Source organism: Onychomys torridus, chromosome 22 (genome assembly GCF_903995425.1).
Source record: "Onychomys torridus chromosome 22, mOncTor1.1, whole genome shotgun sequence".
Lineage (NCBI taxonomy): Eukaryota > Metazoa > Chordata > Mammalia > Rodentia > Cricetidae > Onychomys > Onychomys torridus.
The window spans coordinates 9185595-9203414 of NC_050464.1; the positions used below are offsets into that span (position 1 = coordinate 9185595).

Below are 17820 nucleotides of genomic sequence, written 5' to 3' on the forward strand. Positions count from 1 at the left end.
ATTTCAAAAATACCAGCCTTGGCCTATTCAGGAGATGAGCAGGACCCTGTGGTTTGAAACTTTGCCTACAGTGGGGAGGAGACAATCCTGTGTAAAAGAGAAGTCTTTTATTCAAAAGGCAGCGAGTGGGGCTGGGGAGAAATCAGTGAGTGAGTACTTGCTGCACAAGCATGGGGATGTGAGTTTGAATCCCCAACACCCATATGAAAAACCAGGTGTGGTTTCCGACAATGCTGCAACCCTAGTGCTGTGGGTGTGGAGAGAGAAAAGGATCACTGGGGCTTGCTGGCTGCCAACCTAGCTCCAGGTTCAGTTTGAGACTGTTCCTCAGGGAATAAGGTGGAGTGACAGAGCAAGACACCCAGTGGCCTCTTCATCTGGCTTCTGCATGTATACCCCCACCCCTAACAATACAGTAAGCTAGATTCTGGCACGGGTGTTTGGGACAAGAACCCTAAGAAGACTGTGGACTGATGTGTTTCCAGAACCCGAGTTACAGGGAAGAACCCTAGGAAGGTAGAAAGAATGGTCATCTGTCAATTTCTCAGGCCCAGGAATGCATCGAATGGCCCATTGACTGAACAACTCTCCCTCCAGGCAATCTGGCTGTATCTTCTTTCAGGGATGGAGACGGAACACAGAGCCTTGCCCGAGCTAGGGAAGCGTGCTACCACCCAGCTACAGTCCAGCCCTTGTACGCTCTACAGGGACACAGCTTTCAGGTTTGGGAAAAGAACATGACATTCCTTCTCACACCCTAATAAGATGAATCACTGTTGGCGTGCCAAGTGATTCAGTACAGAATCTGTAACCTATCTGGACCCCGGGAAGGCAGGCATACACAGCGAGTACTCCAGACCTGGAAATGACCCCAGCCAAAACTCCACACTCAGGGTGCTGCTCATAAACGTGAGTAATGAGACAGACTCACACCTGGCCATGAACCTTGTCAAGTGAACACTAGTGAGAGTTAGAAGCAATTACTGAACAGAAAAACAGTGCTGGGAAGGAAGTAATTAACGTAGCTTTCTCCTGCTAAGTTCTGAAGGTCCTGGACCTCTAGGGTGACAGAGGACTGGGCATAATGGAAGCCTGGAAGAGGGTAAGGTAGGCATGCTGTTGTTGACTATCACAGGAGCAGTATCCTGGGACCTGTATTTCCCACCATGTTCTGGGGATAAACTAGGGCACAGCACTTCCTGCCCAGCTACTAGATTGAAAGCATCTGCCTCCAGACACGCTGCTAAGGCATTGACTGTGTCCCACACACACACACCCCCAAGGCAGCTCCCTGGACCATATATCTCCCAGGCAACACTCTCCCAGGCAGGGGTAGGGCAGCTCATCAGTCCTTCCAGGTCCAGGCCAAAGGAGTGAACACTGGGGTCCTGACCTACGGGTGTCAGGGACAGGAGTGTACCTGGATTATTCAGACCGCAAGGGTCAGAAGTGGCCCTGGTGGTTCTGGCTAAACGGAATCAGGGTTGAGGGCCATGGGTGAGGGGAAGAATTCTGGTAGTTCAAGCTGAGTGGGGACTTATGCTACCAGGGGTTTAAGTAGAGAAAGCTAAGGGTCAGGGAGTGACCCTGGAGGAGGGGAGTGTTTCAGGGCTGGAAGAGTCTGGGGTAACTCAGAGAATCCAGACTGGTGAAGATGGAGATCAGGGGGAGCTGACGGTCTCAAGTCATCAGAGTCACAAATGACTTCTGCAGGTGTAGGTAGGGTAAGATAAAGGTTAGGGCTCCCAGGTTAAGTAAAGTCAGGGGTAAATGCTCCTGGCTGGTAAGATAAAGGTCAAGAGTGACCCCAGATATTGAGGACAGGTGGGATTAGGGGTAACGGGTTCAGAACGTAAGGGATGGAATCATGGGCAACCAACTCTAGCATAGGAGGAGTGGAGGCCAGAAAGAGTAGAGGAGCGTGTGTGTGTGTGTGTGTGTGTGTGTGTGTGTGTGTGTGTGTGTTGAAGAGAGGGAGAGAGAGAGAGAGAGAGAGAGAGAGAGAGAGAAGGGGGGTTAGAGTGGACCCCAGTGTTTAAGCCTGTCCAGGGTCGGAGTGACAGAGGGTTTTAGGCTGAGTCGGGTCTGGGTTTAGCCCTACCAGTCAATCAGGGCCGGCCCAGGGATCAGGACCCAGTGAGTTAACAGGCAGGGGTCAGGCTTAGTTGGGTCTGTGATTAAGATCAAGGTAACCACGGGGTCAGAGCCAGGTGAAGGTCGAGATCACCGGTAACTTAAGGATCAGGCTTAGCTGAGTGGAGAAACCGGGTAGCCAGAGGGTCGGAGCCGGGTGGGATCGAGATCAGGGTAACCAGGGGGTCAGAGGTAGGTGGGGTCAAGACTGGAGATGATTTAGGTAATCAGAGCCCGGTGGAGTCGAGATTGGAGGGGCTAGTTCCTGGCAGGTCGAGATGGAGTAAGGAGTGACCAGGGGCTAGGACCTAGCAAAAACGAGATGGGATGGGGGAAATGACCCAGAGGCCAGACCAGGAGGAGTCGAGCTCAGGGGGGTCACCAGGGGTTCAGGCCGGACAAGGTCGAGATCAGGGGGTGACAAGGGACCAGGCCGGGCGAGGTCGAGATCAGCGGGTAGCCAGGAGGTTGAGCCCAGATCCGGAGAGGGTTGACCCGGGGGGGTGGCGCCGCACTCACTGTTGGGGCAACTGAAGGGCTGGCGCTCCCCGCCTCTGGAAGGCCCCGTCCACGAAGACACCGTTCTTGCCGAGGCAGCGCAGATAGAAGTGAGGTTCCTGGAAGCTGAGCTGCAGGTGGCGCCGGGAGATGAAGCTCGACAGGCCCATGCTCAGGTCCACCGAGCCCTGCGACGAGTTGCGGCCGATGGTGACGCTGGGCTGTCGCATTAGGAACTCGAACTCCCGGCCCTCCAGGCGCGCCAGGACCGGCCCGGGGCTCTGGCGCACGGAGGCGGCGGCCGCGGCCACCAGAGCGGGCGCGGCGGTGGTGGCAGTGGCGGTGGTGGAGGGCACCGGGCCGGAGCCGGGCACAGCGGGCAGCGCGGGCGGCCCGGGCGGAGGCTGCGCCGGCGGCGGCGGCGGGGACGCGGTGGCCGGGAAGGCGGCGGCCGCGGCCGCGGCGCACAGCACGGGGCTGCAGGGAGCCGAGCGCAGCGCCAGCAGGGCGCGGGCGCCGCTGTCCTCGCCGACTTCGGCCATGTTCGCGCAGCTCCGAGCGGCTCCGGCGGCGGCCGCCGAGGCGGCGCGGGGCGGGGCGGGGCGGGGCGGCGCGCGCGGAAACCCGGGCTGGATTACGACACGGAGCGGAGCCCGGGCGCTGCTTGGGGGGGGGGGGGAAACCCCCTGATGCTGCGCGCGCAGCTTCCACCTCGGGGTGGGCGGGTGCAGAGAGGCAGAGAGTCCAAGAGCCCCCCTCCTCCCACCCCGAAGTGCGTGCGATGGTGTTTGACTCACTACGTTATCAGGGATGTCCTACTGGGGCTGCAGGTCAGAGTTGCCCAAGGATGCCTGTGATGGTCTAGCTCATCGCCGATCGCTTCTGCACGGCTGTTCTTTTTGTGTTTTGCTTTGTTTTTGTTTATAATGTGGCAAATTACATTTTATTCATTCGTGTATTTACTTGTGGTTCTCCACCATACCTGGTGTGTGTGTAGATGAGAGGGGACAGCTTTTAGGTCTATCCTCTCCTACCCTGTGGGTTCTGAGGATGGAATTCAGGTCGAGCTCGGTGACAAGCATCTTTACCTACTAAGCCATCCTTCTGGTCCTTGTTTTGTTGTTGTTTGAGATTCTGTCTCATACCCAAGCTGCCTGGTTTGGCTACCTAGACCAGGCTGGCCGCAAAGTCATGATTTTCCTGCTCCAGTGTGGAGTGTGGCTATTACAGGTGTATGCCGCCAAGCCTAGCCTTTTTAATTAATAATTAATTTTTCATACAGGATCTCCTGCTATGTAGCTCAGACTGGCTCCCAACTGGCGAGCCTCCTGGCTTAGGCTCTTAGATGCTTGCTGGAGTCACAGGTGTACACCACCACACCTGATTTCCCTTGTTCCTTTTAAGGTGAACAGCTCTGCAGGTTCCTAGAGGCTATGGAGACCCTGGAGATGGACGGCAGTTGAAAACATTTAAATGGTGAATTTGGCAGCATGTGCATCCCTTGAGAACTTCAAGGTTCTGCGTTCTGCATTGGGATGCTAATTAGCCAAGTCTTCCTCCAGGAACACACACACACACACACACATATGCGCACCCGTGCGTGATTTCTCACATTTAATAAAAACTGTGAAGGAGCTGGCTCCGTTGGTAAATTGCCTGATTCATTCATCCTCCAGGACTGGAGTTCATTCCCCAAGACGGGACTTCAAAACCCATTGAGAGAGTCTGTAATCCCAGGGCTTTGGGTGGAGGCAGACAGATCGCTGAAGTTCATTGGCCAGCCTGCCTAGCCAATCAGTGAGCTCCACATTCATAGTGACCTGCTGTCTCAAAACAAAAACAAAACCTTGCAAACAACAATAACAAAAAGGTGGAGCTTAGCTTTGGTGGTGGGAGCCTTTAATCCCAGCACTTGGGAAGCAGAGGCCAGTTTGGTCTACAGAGTGAGTTCCAGGACAGCCAGAACTGTTACTCAGAGAAACCTTATAAAAAGAATTTTTAAAAATAATTACCATGAGAATAGAGAAGTAGGTCCTGCCTCAGTGAACTTCAGGACTATGATACAAATATGAATTAAAGACCCATACTAATCAATGTAATGCTCACAACCATGCAGGCTATGTGTTGACAGGGTGCATGTGTGGGGTATGTGGCAGTGTCTGGGGGGGACAGGTAGAAGGGAGATTTGGCTTGCTTATGATGGGAAGCTCCCTGCCTACCTAGCTCCCATTCTGGACCCAAACAGGAGAGCCAATCACCCTGTTCTAAACCAGTGGTTCTCAACCTTCCTAATGCTGTGGACCCTTTAGCATAGCATAGTTCCTCATGTTGTGGTGACACCCAACTAAAAACACTATTTTTGATGCTACTTCACAGCTGTATTCTTGCTGCTGTTATGAATTATAATGTAAAGATCCGATATGCAGAGTCAAGAGGGTCTCAACCCACAGGTTGAGAACCGCTCCTAGAAAGGCTACAACTGGGGATCAGCATGTTTGAAAGGCAGGGTGCAGAAGTTTTGGGTTTTGATTTAGGTTTTTATTTGTTTTACCTCTGTCTGTTGGGTTTATTTGTTTGAGACCTGGTCTCTTGTAGCCCAGACTGGCCTCAAACTTGCTCTGTAGCTTAAGTTGAACCCCTGGTCCTCCTGCCTCTGCCTTCAAGAGCTAGAATTACCAGTGAGTGTGCACTATCAAGCCCTACTCAGGGTTTTGCTTTCTTTTTCTTTGTCCTTTTTTTAGTACTAGAGTTGAGTCCAGGGCCTCATGCATGCATGCAAGTGCTTTGCCTCTGAGCTATGTCCCACCCTTTAGCATTATATTATGTTATGTTATGTTATGTTACTATACTATATTTATTATGTGTGTGCAGGTCAGAGGGCAACTGTCCGTCCATCGTGTGGGGCCTGGGGAATAAGACTCGGCTCCTCAGCCTTGGTGGCAAGCCCCCTACCAGCCGAGCCATCATGCCAGCCTGCCACCACGTCTTGTAGTTTTCCATTTTCAGTAAGGTTTCCCCTCATTCTCCAGAATGGCTTTATTCTCATGCTGCAACCTAGACAGACCTTGAACCTGAGCTCCTCCTGCCTCAGCCTTCATAGTAGCTCGGTAGGATTACATGCCTCAGGACCTGGTTCAGGGACACGCTTTTTGAGAAACTGAGGCAAAAAGAACCTGATTGAGGGGGAAGACAGTGAGAACAGGCTGAGGAGCCTCTTCCCCAAGGGAGGATTCTTGAACAGGAGTCCACATGATGCGCTGACACTGCCTGAGGCTGGAGACTAAGTATGGGTGGACGGCTTCCAGCCAAGGAATATGCATGCTAAACACATGAAGTCCCGTGTCCAAGAGGGATGAACAGATCACTGCATCAGGGAAAGAACAGCCAATCCATCTGAACTAGATGAGGGAAGGAGGCCTGTGTTGGCCCCCAAGAGCTGTGAGAAGCACACCCATGTGCTTGTAGTGGAGCCACCCTGGATTGTAGGGGTGGTTGTCTGTGCCTTACTCTGAAGCACTGCCCCTAGTGAGGCAGCAGGTAACTGCTAGGTACCTGCCCTCCCACCCACCCACCCCCACCGTGCGCACCACTGCTCCAGACATGGCCCAGACGGGAACCCCTCAAGACCTGAGAGGACATTTGTGCTCACTTGCTCTCTCTTTCTCAGCTACCTCATGGGCTTGAATGCTAGCGCTGAGGACCAAGGCAGAGCTCTCCTGAGAACCGAGGTGGACTGTGCCCTACACTCCAGGATTCCTTGACCAACTCCTTTATTCTTGTGAGTTAAACCCCGAATAAATTCCTTTGACCTTCAAATAGATTGCGTGGAATTGTCTCAATCCTGGATGCCGTGGAGTTTGACTAAAATAACAGTCAAAGTGGCTGTGGGATGCTGATTTGGAAACTGCTTGACTAGGCAAAGCAGGTGTAAGGAAAAAGATGGGGGAAAACCAAGGGTCCCAGAAATATTGAACACACACGCACACTTTTTCTTTTAAGTTCGTCACACACCTGTAACCCCATTGCTCAGGAGTCGGAGGCCTGCCACAAACAACCACCTGCTATGTTGGGGAGATGACTCGATCAGTAGACGGCTTTGCTGGAAAAGCGCGAAGACCAGAGTTTGTTTCCTAGAACCCAGGAGACAGAAAAAAACTGCATGGTGGCATGTGCTTGTAATCCCACCACTGGGTTGGTGGAAGCAGGAGGATTCCTGGGCTCGTTGGCCAGTCTAGCCTTGGAGGGGGGACCCTGTCTCATAGGGGGTGGATGTCATTTCTGAGGGCGACATCTGAGGTCTTCCTTTCTCCACGGGCATGTACACACACATACATAATGTCCCTGCACTTACATGCATGAAACTTCAGTGTGGTATTACCATAGGACACTGAATCTCATTTCTGGCCATATCCAAAAGAGCTGAAAGCAAAGTGGGGGGGGGCGGTTAATTATGTACAGTAAAGCTGTGTTCGTGACAGCTTTACTCACAATAGCTAGAATGTGGAATGAAGTCAAGAATTCAAGCCAGGTGGTGGTGGTGCACGCCTTTAATCCCAGCACTCAGGAGGCAGAGGCAGGCAGATCTCTGCGGGTTCCAGGCCAGGCTGGTCTACAGAGCCAGGACAACCAGGACTGTTGTACAGAGAAACCCTGTCTTGAAAAACCAAAGGAAGAAAGGAAGGAAGGAAGGTAGGTAGGTAGGTAGGTAGGAAGAAAAAAAAGACACACACACACTGCACATACATCTAAGGGAATATTAGTCAGCCTGATAAAGGAAGGAAAAATGTGATGCCTGCTGCAATGTGGATGAATCTTGATGATACAATGTTGAGTGAAATAAGCCAGACCTGAAAAGACACAGGGTCTTGTGTAGCTCAGGCTGGCCCAGAACTCACCACGTAGCTGAGGATGACCTTAAACTTCTTACCTCTACCTCTGAGTGCTAAGACCCAGTTTGTGCAGTGCTGGGGTTCGAACCCAGGATTTCATGCATGCTAGGCAAACACTCTACCAACTGAACTACAGCCCCCAGCTCCTACAGTTAAACTTCTATGGGGCCCAGAGACTGGTCACATTCACAGAGGCTAAAAACAGAATGGTGGGAGGCAAGGGCTTGGGACAGGAACTGTGTTCCAGTGAGGACAGACCTTCAGTGTAGAAGGTGAGAGAGTTGAGATGGATGTGTTGGTGGATGCACAGTTGGTGTCCGCTTGTTATTTGGCTTTCCTTAGACCGGGTCTTACACTTGTAGCCCAGGCTAATCTGGAATTCCTCTGGTAGCTTAGGCTGGCCTTGAATCCATAATAATCCTTCGGCCTCGGCCTCCCCAGGCCTGGAATGACCAGCCACAGTGCCCAATGGGCCTGATGGTTGCACCACAAAGTGAATTTGAAATTTTTATTTATGTGTGTGTGTGTGTGTGTGTGTGTGTGTGTGTGTGTGAGAGAGAGAGAGAGAGAGAGAGAGAGAGAGAGAGAGAGAGATGTAAGTATACCTGTGTGTGCAGGAATGCACCCCACCCCACCCAACTTGTTCATGGGAAGAAGCCAGAGGACACTGGGGCTCCTGCTCGATGACTGTCTGCTTTTGTTCCTTGAGACACTGACACTGGAGCTGTCTTGGTGGCTAGGGTCCCAGCCATCTCCTGCCCCAGCCCCCCGAGTCCTGGGGTGATCAGTGTGTGTCCAGCCATGCCCAGATTTGGTGCTGGGAATTTAAACCTCATTCCTGTACAGCAAATGCTCTTCTTACCCCCAGAACCATCTCCCCAGTCCTAATGGGAACATTTCAGTGCCACCGAACCGCACACTTAGAAGTGGCCAATATGACATATTTCTGTATATTTTGTATCAATAAAGCTGAACCAGACAGGGCTAAAGAGGACTGGAGGGGTGTGTTGGGTCCTATAAGGATTTGGTAACTGGATGTAGTGGTGTATGCCAGACATCCTAGTATTTGGGAGGCAGAGGCGGGAGGATGGCCAAAAGTTCAAGGCCAGTCACACAAGACAAGTTACAGGAGTTGAATCTGAACAACAGAAGAGGCTGAAGCAGGAACAAAAGATAACCTTTCTTTCTTTCCTTCCTTCCTTTCTTCCTTCCCTTTCTTTTTCTTTCTTTTCTTTCTTTTCTTCTTCCCTCCCTCCCTCCTTCCCTCTGTTTCTGTCTCTGTCTCTCTCTCTCCTCCCTCCCTCTCCCCCCTCTCCTCTCTCTCTCTCTCTCTCTCTCTCTCTCTCTCTCTCTTCTTCCTTCTCCTCCTCTATCAAGGAGGAAGAAACCGTACAGTAATGATATCAAGAGCTTGCAAAGCCAGCTCACACTGACCTTGGCAAGTCTAGACATCTATTTAATTGTCTGCGATTTCTTTTTTCCTTACACGGTGATTCATTGGCTATATTGACAGCTACCATAGAGAGGGCAAGAAAAGAGCCCGTTTTAAAAAGGACCCTTGAACAATGAAAATGTGGGAAGCTGAATTCTTCTCTGGATCCCTTTGGGTCTAGAGGACCTGCTTAAGCTGTCTGACAAAGCTTGCACTCTATAAAGAAAAGAGAAAGGCCTGCTGCCAATAAAAGAGCCCCCACAATCCCTAGCACCTTACCTTCAGTGAAACCTTCAGAGCTCTCAGCAGGATCCAAAAGAAGCAGACCTAACCCCCATCACAGAGGCATCCACAAGAAAACTGTGCTGTACTGGCAGATGGTTTTAGTTAGTTATTTAGTTTTCACTTCTTTGAGACAGGATATCATGTAGCCCAGGCTGGCTTCAAACTTACTATGTAGCCAAGAAGGACCCTGAACTCTCGATGTCAGCCCCCCACTTCCACCTCCACCTCCTCAGTGCTGGAATTGTGAGCATGAAGCCCCACACCCAGTTCACAGGTGCAAGGGCTGGAATCCAGGGCTTTGTGTGTGCTAAGCAAGTACTCTACCAACTGAGCTGCACCCCCACCCCCAGCCCAGGGAGATGTTTGAGGCTGGGTCAAAGAGGTAGTAAAGTAGCTAGAGAAACCATCAAAACAAAACAAACAACAGAACATCACAAAGAATGTGAACTGGCATGTCTTTGAGGAAGATATTTGGGTAGCAAGCAGGCATTTAGGGAGCAGGTAAAAGCATCTGCTGTGCAAGCCTGGCCCCCTGAGTTTGACCCCTAGGGGCCACATTAAAAAGGCCTGGTGTGGGAGTGTGTGTCTTTAATCCCAGCATTCCTAGAGAGAGGGGAGGCAGAGACAGACGAGCTCCCTAGCAGCTCACAGACCAGCCAGGAAGCGGAAGAAACAATAGAAAAGTTTCCTTCCCAGGGTAGAAGGTGAGAACTGAGTCCTGAAAAATTGTCCTGAGTTCCACATGTGTGCTATGGCATGTGCACCTGCATGCACACAGGGAACACACACACACACACACACACACACACACACACACACACACACACACATACCATCTTTAAAGATTCTAGAGCTGACTCAGTGGTTAAGAGCACTGACTATTCCTCCAGAGGACCTGAGTTCAATTTCCAGTGCCCACATGATAGTTTACAACCATGTGTAACTCCAGTCCCAGAAGATCTGATGCCATCTTCTGGCATCCACAGGCAGTGCATGCACATGGAGCACAGACATACATAGAGACAAACCACTCACATGCATAAAATAAAAAATAAGTAAAATCTAAACAAAAATCATTAAAGATGCTTAAGATCATTAGGAAGCAAATTAAAATCACAATGGCTATTCCTACATATCTCTCCACACTACTTTCCAAAGCCCACAAAACCGACATAGGTGATGAGAATGTGGAGTAATTGGAATGTTCCCAGGTTGCTGATGTAATGCACAGAGGCCGCATCGCTTTGAAAAGAGCTTAGCAGTTTCTTTTCATTTTTTAATTTTTTTTTAGGATTCGTTTTTATTTCATGTGCATTGGGGTCTCCCCTGCCTGTGTTTCTATGTGAGGGTGTCAGATCCCCTGGAACTGGAGTTAATACAGACAGTGGTGAGCTGCTTGGCAGTTTCTTATAACTACAGTCAAAGACAGAGGAGATAGTGAATAAGAATGTTTTCTGTGCAAGCCTGAAGACCTCAGTTTGAATCCCCAGTACTCATTTAAAAAGTTGAGTGTGCCCATGCTTAAACCCATAACCCCAGTGCTGCCAGGGTAGAAGTTGGAGGATCCCTGCCAGCCTAGCCCCAGGTTCAGGGAGAGACCCTTTCTCAAGGGGATAAGGTGGACAATGACAGAGCCGGACACCTGATGATGTCTTTCTCTGGCCTCCATGTATTTGCAAGCATATATGCCTGTAGTTAGAGTTTTCCTGCCTGGCCCAGTCAGGACAAATCTCTCTTACCCGCCAGTCCCACAGTCATTCAGACCCAACCAAGGAAGCACACAGAAACTTACATTGCTTATAAACTGTATGGCCGTGGCAGGCTGCTTGTTATCTACCTTTTCTATCTTAAATTAACCCATTTTTGTTAATCTATACTTTGCCACATGGCTTGTGGCTTACCAGTGTCTTTACATGTTGCTTCTCATGGCGGCGGCTGGTGGTGTCTCTTCCCAGCCTTCTACTTCCCAGCATTCTCTTCTTTCTTGTCCCGCCTATACTTCCTGCCTGGCCACTGGCCAATCAGAACTTTATTTACACAGAGCGATATCCACAGCATATGCCTTCACACATATGACCATATACCATATACAAATATACACACATGCACACACACAAAAACAACATTCATATTTCAAGATATTTGTCCTCCCACCAAACAAAAGTTTGTACTGAAGCCAGGCCTGGAGTTACATAGGAGGCTGAAGCAGGATAGCAAACCCAGGCTAGCCTAAATTACCCAGTGAAAAACTGTCTTAAAAATTTAAAAAAGAGCCGGGCAGTGGCGCATGCCTGTCATCCCAGCACTCGGGAGGCAGAGGCAGGTGGATCTCTGTGAGTTCGAGGCCAGACTGGTCTATGGAGTTAGTCCAGGACAGGCACCAAAGCTACACAGAGAAACCCTGTCTCAAAAAACAAAAACAAAACAAACAAAAATTAAAAAGATAGCCTAGTGGTGGTGGCACATGCCTAAACCCAGCATGTGGGAGGCAGAGGCAGCCAGATCTCTGAGTTCAAAGCCAACCTGGTCTACAGAGTGAGTTCCAGGACAGCCAGAGAGGCACAGAGAGCCCTTGTCTCAAAAAAAAAAAAAAAAAAACAAGGTAAAAAGTATAGGTCAGTGGTAGAGCACCTGCCTTGAATCCCCCAGTGAGGGGCTGGGGTGTGGCTCAGTGGTAGAGCCCCTGCCTAGAATCCCCCAGTGAGGGGCTGGGGTGTGGCTCAGTGGTAGAGCCCCTGCCTAGAATCCCCCAGTGAGGGGCTGGGGTGTGGCTCAGTGGTAGAGCCCCTGCCTGGAATCCTCCAGTGAGGGGCTGGGGTGTGGCTCAGTGGTAGAGCACCTGCCTAGAACCCCCAGTGAGGGGCTGGGGTGTGGCTCAGTAATGGATTACTTGCTCTGCCAAACTACAAAAAAAAGAAAGAAAAAGAAAGTAAGAAAGAGAGAAAAGAAAACGTAAGCTGTGTTGTTGACCCAAAAACTCGCAAGCAAATATTACAATTACTATTAATTCATAATCAGCCCAAGCAGGAAGCAACCCAACCGCATCTGAATTAACAAAGTGTATCACCATATTATGCAACTGAATATGCTGTAGCAAATATGGGTTCACAGAACCTCAGAACTACATGGATGAATCCCCGGTCACCCCGTGTGGTTCTGTGACCTTCAGGTTGAAGCAATGTGACCTTCAGGTTGAAGCAAAACAGTAGCGGCCTAGAGGAGCGGTAGGGCAGCAGCTGGAAGTCTGGGGACAAGCTGACCACCAAGGGACACCTGGGAACTGGCAGGGCGGGGTAGAGAGAACATTGCGGTGACAATTTACGCCTTCGTACAGGCCTCAAAAGGAGGGAGAACTGGGTTGGAGATGTAGCTCAGTGGTCGGATGTGCACAAGGTCCTGAGTTCAAGTCCAGCACTACACCCCTCCCCCAACACACACACAGAGCTTTGCACTAAAAGGAATTTTACTGGGGCTGAGGATGAGACTCAGCGGGTGATCGAGTGCTTGCTTGGCGTGCATAAAATCCCGAGTTCCTCCCCCAGAACAGCATAAACCAAGCTACATGAAATCCTGTCTGGAAGAAAGAAGAGAGAGGGGGCAGAAGGAGAAAGGAAGGAAGTGGGGGAGGAGGGAGAAAAAACAATCGACTCTCTCCCACACACAAATAACTTTACTTAAATCTCACCTTCACCTAACATTTTTCTTTTTAAGAACCTGGAGCATATGTGTTGATAAACCCTGAATAAGGCTTAAGAGCTATGCTATCAAGTTCAGATGTCACTAGCCACAAAGTGCTGCTTAAAATGACATTGTAATGGAAATGGAATACAATTCCACCTTTCCATGGCATGAGCCACACTTCAAAGGCCCAGCAGACACCTGTGACTAGTGGCCACGTGGTCAGGACAAAGCAAGAAGAGTCCCACGGGGCTGTGCGACCCTCCCCTTTCCTTCCATTTGGCCTCCTCCCTTCCTCTCCTCTTTATCCTCATCTTCTATTCCTATGTTCCTTTCCTTTGTTCATTTTTGAGACAAAGTCTTGTATAGCCCAGGCTAGGCTCCAGCTTGTTATGTAGCAAAGGATAGCCCTGAATCTCTGACCCTCTTGCTAAGATGGCAGGCATGCCCACCATACAATTTACATAGTGCTGAGGATCCAACCAGTAGTTTGTGTGTGCTAGGCAAACTGAGTCACATCCAGCCCGCTCCCCATTTTTTTTTTTGTTTTTGTTTTTCAGACAGGGTCTCACTGTGTAGCCCTGGCTGGTCTAGAGCTCACTATGTAGACCAGGCTGGCTTTGAGCTCCCAGAAATCTGCTTTCCTCTGCCTCTGTCTCCTGAGTGCTGGGGTTAAAGGCATATGTCACCACGACTGGTTCTCTTCCTTGTTTTTTGTCTGCATCTGGCAGGCTGGCCTGCAGCTCAGGGGCCTCCAGTCTCTGTGTGGCAAAGCTGTTTTCTTCAGAACAAAAACGTTCCCTTGTAGAGGGCAGTGGGGACACTGAGAAACTCACAGGCATGGTACCAGATTCCCCAGCATCACCTTTCCCTGACAGAGGTTACATAAGCAACGAGTCCTCCCTGGGGAAGAGGACACTTCAGAGGGGTCGTAGCTACCTGCAGCTGGCACTGGGAGCCCAGAGATGGGCTGGGCTGGGCCTTCCATGATACAGCTTCCTGAGCCACCCAGACACTTATGAGGGCCCATGTTTCTGTGAGAACCCCCTTACCCAGGCTCCTGTGAGGGACCCCTCTCTCACCCACACTCCTATGGAAACTCTAATGAACTCATTGTCTCACTAAGGCAGACTTGGATAAAATGGTTTCTTTGGACTGTTGACAGTGCCCTATCTGGTGTGATTAAGGATTTGTTTGAGACTTCCTGGGGAAAGTCACTCAGTGGGACAGGCCACCTCCTGAGTGCTGGGATTCCACTTGTGGCTTCTGGGGATCGGGTCCTCACACTTGTGAGGCACACATTTATTCACTGAACCATCTCTCCAGTCTCTATTGTTGGCTCTTTGAGTTTAGCCCTGGATGGTCTGGAATCCACAATCCTGCTGCCTCAGAGCCTCTAAGTGCTAGAATTACATGCATGTGACACCACACCCAGCTTTTAAATTTTTTATGTGTGTACACATGCTTGTATGTATGTGTGCACATGTGTATGTGGGGGGGTGTGAGTGTTGCTAGGGGTGAGACCCAGAGTCCTGTGCATGCTGGACAAACACCTTGCCAATGAGCTGTACCCTCAGCTTGAGCCCTCTGTGTTTAGGAGCCACCTCTCCATACTCTCACCCGAGAATGGGGAGCTGAAGCCTTGCTTCAGCTTTCTTGTTGACCCCCTCCTTTTTCTGTCTGCTGGATGTCATGTCCTGCTGTTATTATGCCCTTTTCAGAACCTTCTGGCATGCACGGTGTTACTTTGTGACTCTTCAGGGAGACCCTAGGATGTCACGTCACACAAAAACCAGAGGGCAATAATTTCTGTAAGGGCAGAGGTCAAAGTGTGTGCATGTGTTTCCCCCGTATGTATGCATGTGTTTCCCCCGTATGTATGCATGTGTTTTCCCTGTATGTATGCATGTCCCCCCCCCCAGATGTGTGTGCACTGCCCCGCATGTGTGAGACACAGAAACACTCCTTACCTGTTAGAGAACAGCCTGAAAATCCTTCTTCTATTCAGCTCATGCCTCGTGGCTGCTCACTTGTGTTCCTTTAAAGTCATTTGGAACTCAAGTGCATGTCTGAAACACTGGCTCCAAAGAAGAGATGTCTGACTCCAGCACCACAGGACATGTGTTCAAACCAAGGCATGAGGGGAAAATACCCTTGCCAGAATACATTGGAAGTCAGACAAAGAGAGGACTATGTGTTGGTGTTTGTGTGTGACAGTTATCTTCAAAATTACCTTTTCTCTTTCTTCTGCTTTTCAGCTTCAAAATCTCAAGTCTCTTACCTCAGCCCCTCAACAAGGCTTTAGAATCCTCCTTCCTCTCCTCCTTCCTCTCCTCTCCTCTCCTCTCCTCTCCTCTCCCTTCCTCTCCTTGTCTCCTTCCCTGCTCTCTCTCTCCCCGCACTGTGTGTGTGTGTGTGTTTACGCATGTGCTCATTGGATCCATGGAACTGGAGTTACAGGCTGTTGTGAGCCGTCTGGTGTGGGTGCTAGGAACTGAACTTGGGTCCTCTGCAAGAGCAGTGCCTTTTCTTAACCACTGAGCCGTTTCTCCAGCCCTCCTGTTTTTTCTTTTGAGACTGGGTCATGATCTGTAGCATAGGCTAGCCTGAAACTCCCAATGCACCTGCCTGTGCATCTTGAGTGGTGGTCACCACACCAAGCTTGCCAGGCACAGTAGCGCACACCTTTAATCCCAGCACTCAGGAGGCAGAGGCAGGTGGATCTCTGTGAGTTTGATGTCAGCTTGATCTACATAGTTAGCTCAGACCAGCCAATGATACACATTGAGTCTAAAAAAAAAAAAAAAAAAAAACCCAAAAAACAAAAAACAAACAAACAAAAAACAAAACCCAACAATAATACTTTCTCTTTCTTCCCTTCCCATCCTCCTCTCCCCTTTCCTTCTCTTTGTTCGGGAAGATCTCATGGGGCCATGACTGTCCTTAAATCCACTCCTCTGCCTCTACCTCCCAAGTGCCAGGATTATAAGCATGAGCCGCCTCATTCAGCTCCAAACTTCTTAAGCAGTGAATATAGCTCATCTCATTGTCCCTATGGCTCAGGGATGCAGGAATGCCCTTGGTAGGTGGGTCTGGCAATGAATTGAATCAGCATGTTGGCCAGGGCTCCCTGCTACTAAAGTTTGCTTGAACTGAAGGCTTGCTCTGCAGGCTGTGTTGTTTTTAGAAGGAGGCCGGGTGATCGCTCCACATGGCCAGCTGAGCTTCACTGTGGCAGCCAGCTGCGGAGTGAGAAAAGCAAGCAAGAGTGAAGAAGGATACTGCAGAAATGGCTCAGTGGGTAACGCGTTTGCCACACTAGCGTGAGGACAAGTCCCCAGAATTCTGTAAAGCCAGATTTGGTAGGGTGCGTCTGTAAACCGGGTGCTGGTACAGCAAGGTAGGAGGTGAGACAGGAGCCTCCCAAGAAGCCTGAAGAGCGGACATGCTGCCATATGCACCAAACAAGGTGAAGGATGAGAACCAGTGTCCCCTGACTGCCACAACTCTGCCATGTCACATATGTTCCCACCCTCGTACACAACATACACCTATATAATATTACACACACACACACACACACACACACACACACACACACACACACACACACACACACACACACACACGTGTTCAGAGAGAGATTTTAAAAAAGAGTGAAGAGGGGCCACAGGTCTTTTATGACATAGCCTCAGAAGTCAGGTTCTGTACTGAGCTTAGTGACTTGGGCTTGTCATTTTAAAACGCTCTTGGGAAGGGCATCCATGAGCTTGAGATACATAGTAAGTTTCAGGGTAGCTTGGGCTAAGGAGTGAGATCCTATCTCAGGGAAGGAAGGGGCATGTAGAAATTGGACTCTGCCATGTTGTGGTACCACAGGGGTTCTGGAGGCCAGCCCAACTCATTATGGGATAACACAGGGATACTAGGAGGGGAGTCAAGGCAGGGTCCATGTTCCATGCACTCGCTCAGCACCCAGACTATATGCTACTGGTGGTGACCGTGAAAGCAACCTGAGGAAGTCCATACTCACCTTAGATGGAGATCTGAAGCAAAGTATCCTGGGCTGCCTGGGTTGGTGCAAGTCCCAGGCACAGCGGTGCAGTGGGAAGGGCCTAGCTGCAGAATGGCTCCTAGTGCTACTGAGCTGGAAGTTTTAGGAGCAAGGACTGCCCATCAGAGTTCCAGGAGATCTAGTGCCTCTGTTGGGCTTTATGGATTGCAGTATGCACGTGGTGTGCGTAAATGCCCTCTCTCTCTCTCTCTCTCTCTCTCTCTCACTCACACACACACACACACACAAATAAAACTAAGAAAAAAGCAAAGAAAAAAAAATGAAAAGTCAGTGGCATCCAACTGTGATTGTTATTCTAAGATTTATTTATTTTTATGTGCATTTTATTTTATGTACATTAAAATTTTATTTAGTTTTTGTTTTTTTTGTTTGTTTTGTTTTTTTGTTTTTTTTTTTTGAGAGAGGGTTTTCGTCTTTCCTGGAACTCACTCTGTAGCCCAGGCTGGCTTTGAATTCACAGAGATCCGCCTGCCTCTGCTTCCTGAGTGCTGGGATTAAAGGCGTGAGCCAACACTGCCTGGCTTTATGTACATTTATTTATTTGTATGTGCATTGATGTTTTGCCTGCATGTATGTCTGTGTGAGGGTGATGGAACCGGACTTACAGACAGTTGTGAGCTGCCATGTGGGTGCTGGGAATTGAATTTTGGTTCTCTGGAAGAGTAGCCAGTGCTTTTAACTGCTGAATCTCTCCAGCCCCTATATTCCCTTTTTTTTTTTTTTTTTTTCTTTCCTTTCCAAAACAGGGTTTCTTTGTGTAGCTTTGGAGCCTGTCCTGGAACTCCCTCTGTAGACCAGGCTGGCTTTGAACTCACAGAGATCTCCATGCA

At 49.9% G+C, this 17820-nt stretch overlaps 1 protein-coding gene across 1 annotated transcript in view; it reads right to left on the reverse strand.

Annotated features, from left to right (window-relative positions):
- Positions 1-3173, reverse strand: part of Foxk1 (forkhead box K1) — a 41996-nt gene extending 38823 nt beyond the window's left edge. Inside the window, exon 1 of the mRNA XM_036172332.1 lies at positions 2653-3173. Within this exon, the coding sequence (XP_036028225.1) occupies positions 2653-3173 (521 nt within the window). The remainder of the gene's footprint in view (positions 1-2652) is intronic.
- Between the last annotated feature and the right edge of the window lie 14647 nt (positions 3174-17820).